At 39.1% G+C, this 3,184-nt stretch overlaps 1 protein-coding gene across 1 annotated transcript in view; it reads left to right on the top strand.

The window, feature by feature from the left end:
- LOC125043214 (helix-loop-helix protein delilah-like) overlaps positions 1–2,445 on the top strand; it is a 3,923-nt gene extending 1,478 nt beyond the window's left edge. Inside the window, exon 2 of the mRNA XM_047639215.1 lies at positions 1–2,445. This exon is cut by the window's left edge and continues 1,173 nt beyond it. Within this exon, the coding sequence (XP_047495171.1) occupies positions 1–674 (674 nt within the window). The 3' untranslated portion in view covers positions 675–2,445.
- The last annotated feature ends 739 nt before the right edge of the window (positions 2,446–3,184 follow it).

Here is a 3,184-nt window from a genome sequence, read left to right as displayed (position 1 = left end):
CTTCACGGATCGCGGAAAAGTACGGGCTGCGGCCGCGCACCGTCGTCCGCAGACTGCAGATGGAGAAGGGCCGCGACGACCTCTCCGGCGCCAGCAGCAAGACGCCCCGGATCCGGCCGCCGCCGCTGTCCAAGTACCGGCGCAAGACGGCGAACGCCCGCGAGCGCCACCGCATGAAGGAGATCAACGACGCCTTCGAGACGCTCCGGCGCGTGCTGCCCGACATCTGCAGCCGCCGCGCCGCCGCCGCCATGACCAAGATCACCACGCTCAAGCTCGCCGTCAACTACATCCGCGCCCTGTCGCACATCCTGCAGGACGGACACCCGGGCGACATCTCCTTCTTTGACGGCCTCGGGATCGACGACCTCACCATCGAGGCGTCCGCGCTCTCACCGCTGACCTCGCACGGCCCCGTACTGCAGTGCCCGGGCCGCGGTGCCTTCCAGCAGGGCTTCCCAACGCCCTCCGCGGCCCTCCCCTCCTGCTCCGCCTCCGCTGCGGGTCGAGGCTCTTCGGGCAGCAGCAGCGACCTGAGCGACCTCCTCTCCGACGACTCTTGCGTCTTCGAAGACAATCTCGACGCCTTCGATGACATCCCCGCCCTACCGGAGGCCGACCCCTTCGCCCTGCTCCTGAACCCCGAGGAGGAGGCCCTCGCACTCACGAGCTAGGGAAGTGTTCGAGCAGGACAGCTCACCCGTTCCAGGAAGTATAGTGTGGTGTTCGACGCGCGTAGAGTTTATCTTCCTATTGGATGTTGAGAACAAGCATCGTGTTGAGAACATGTTGTCTCACCGCCCCTCCTCCTTCCCCATGACGTCTGAATCGCTAGGATCACCACAGCAATCTGTCTCTACTCTATATGAGTCGCTTCGTCTTCCTGTACACTTTGCTCGTGTCCAGCTGTGATTCAACAGCCCATTCGTGTCCACACGTGTGAATGTTGACAAGATTGATATGCTTCTCATCATACAGCTGTCCACATAAACTCTATTTTCGATGAAGCGCCTTCGATTTCTCACAAGCCTTATCCCGGTGGTTAATATTGTGATACTGTTATGTGAAGGTGTGTTCTGTTCTCTCGTCAACTTTAACTAAAATTTTTGATGGTTTGAACACTTCTTGAAAATATTTTTCCTGTTGTTTCTCTCAACATTTTTATAGGAGAAATATATTGACAAGTCTTATCAATTTTCTTCGTATATACGTATATAATTCTAAATTCTTCCTTTTCTTCTACATAATTATGTCACTATGTAGACATAATTAGGGTGAAGCAAACGTTGTAATTAGAGGGAAATGCAGTAGGGGAACAGTGAACAAATATTTTTAGTTGTATATTTTTATCTTAGGTTCGTTATCACTTTTGTTTCTGTAGCTGGGTGATTAAACAGACAGATGTACAGTATTTATATAGTAGAATTTCAATTACATGTATATAGCTTCCTTTTCTCCTTTACGTTTTAAGCAAGTGCCCTAAAGTTAAAACAAATTTAAAAATCACCTTTACAAGTTATCTAAGTATCTTTATCTTTTCCACAGTGTTAGAAAATGTACTTCCCTGTCCCGATAGAGTTTTGTGTCGTCTACTGTCAGCGATTCTAGTCTAAGTTAGCAATTTTAGCGTGGGAAGTACAGACACAGGTGTAGTGGCAAAAGAAAAAGTCCGGAAGCTAGGGACAGGTGTACGAAAAGGAATTTTGAAAGACGATGTGAAAGAGACCAAGAATAAACAAAAAAATATATGTGTGTGTATAGAAGAGATAGGAAGAACAAAGAAAAAAAATTGAGAAGATAAGGTAGAGCGTTAGTAGCAGATTGAAGATTTTGTTCTTCCTAAGTTTAAGGAGGCTATTTCCTGCATTTAATAATGTTGACCTGTTTTGTGATTTTGAGAAAGCAAATTTTGACAATGAAGGAAGGAAATACTGTAAATATACAGAGAACAGTTCAAAGAAGCAAAATAAATTGTGATGATAGATTACAGTACTGTATCCTAAAACACTGTCTCCTAGACATACTGTATGCTTGAAATACTGTATTATCGGAATACTGTACCCTAAAATACTGTATCCTGCATGTATTGTATGCCAGAAACACTGAATCCTCGGAAAATGTAATAAAAAAAATATTTTCTGGAAATGCTATATGCCAGAAGTACTGTATCCTGAAATACAATATCCCAGAAATACCGTATGCCTGAATTAATTTACCCTCGGAATACTGTACGCTTAAGATGCTGTATCCTAGAATAAAGAATGCCTACCGTAGAGTCCTGCTGCTACAAGGACGTGCCATATCATGTACAAAGGTGTAAAATTCAGAGGTTTTCGAGTCAAACACACGAGATGCATAATTATGAATGTATATACAGGTAGAAGTCCTTCACAGTTTTGTATCTGATATCCTTAGATTTTTGTCCAATAAATGCGGGTGATATGTTGCATGAGTATTATTTCTGAGCTAATTACCATCTACATATAACTTATTATGTTTTGCTTATTTCATTTCATTTTTAATTACTTATTTTCTTTTCATTTCTTATTTTGTTTGATTTTATTATATATATATATATATATATATATATTATTGGAATATCTCATCTTGATATGTTTTAATCTATTATAAGGGATGACGAAGAAGAAAAAAATAATGGCAATGTTGCTAATAAGAACAATGAGCATGATGTTAAAAAAAAATCCAGGTGAAATTAAATGAATCCTACTGATAATAATAGAAATGAAAAAAGAAGGAAAATAATGCTAACAATGCCAATAATAATAATTGATTGATAATGATGATAATAGCAATAATAATGATATCAGCAATAATAGTAGTAGTAGCAGTTGTAATAATAATGATAATAATAATAAAACAAAATAATGATGATGATAATAATAATAATAATAAAAAGATAATGATACTATCGATGATAATAATAATAATAACAAAAATGATGATAATAATAACAATAATAATAATAACAATGATAATAATAATAATGATTATAATAATAATTATAATGATGATAATAATAATAATGAAAACGGATAATAATAATAACGATAATAAGGATGATGATAATGATAATAATAATTATAGGAATGATAATAATAATGATAATGAAAAAGGATGATAATACTAATGATAATAATGATAATAATAATAATAATAATAATAA

The sequence above is a fragment of the Penaeus chinensis genome, chromosome 33 (genome assembly GCF_019202785.1).
Source record: "Penaeus chinensis breed Huanghai No. 1 chromosome 33, ASM1920278v2, whole genome shotgun sequence".
In the NCBI taxonomy this organism is placed as follows: domain Eukaryota; kingdom Metazoa; phylum Arthropoda; class Malacostraca; order Decapoda; family Penaeidae; genus Penaeus; species Penaeus chinensis.
This window is presented reverse-complemented; position numbering and strand designations above follow the sequence as displayed.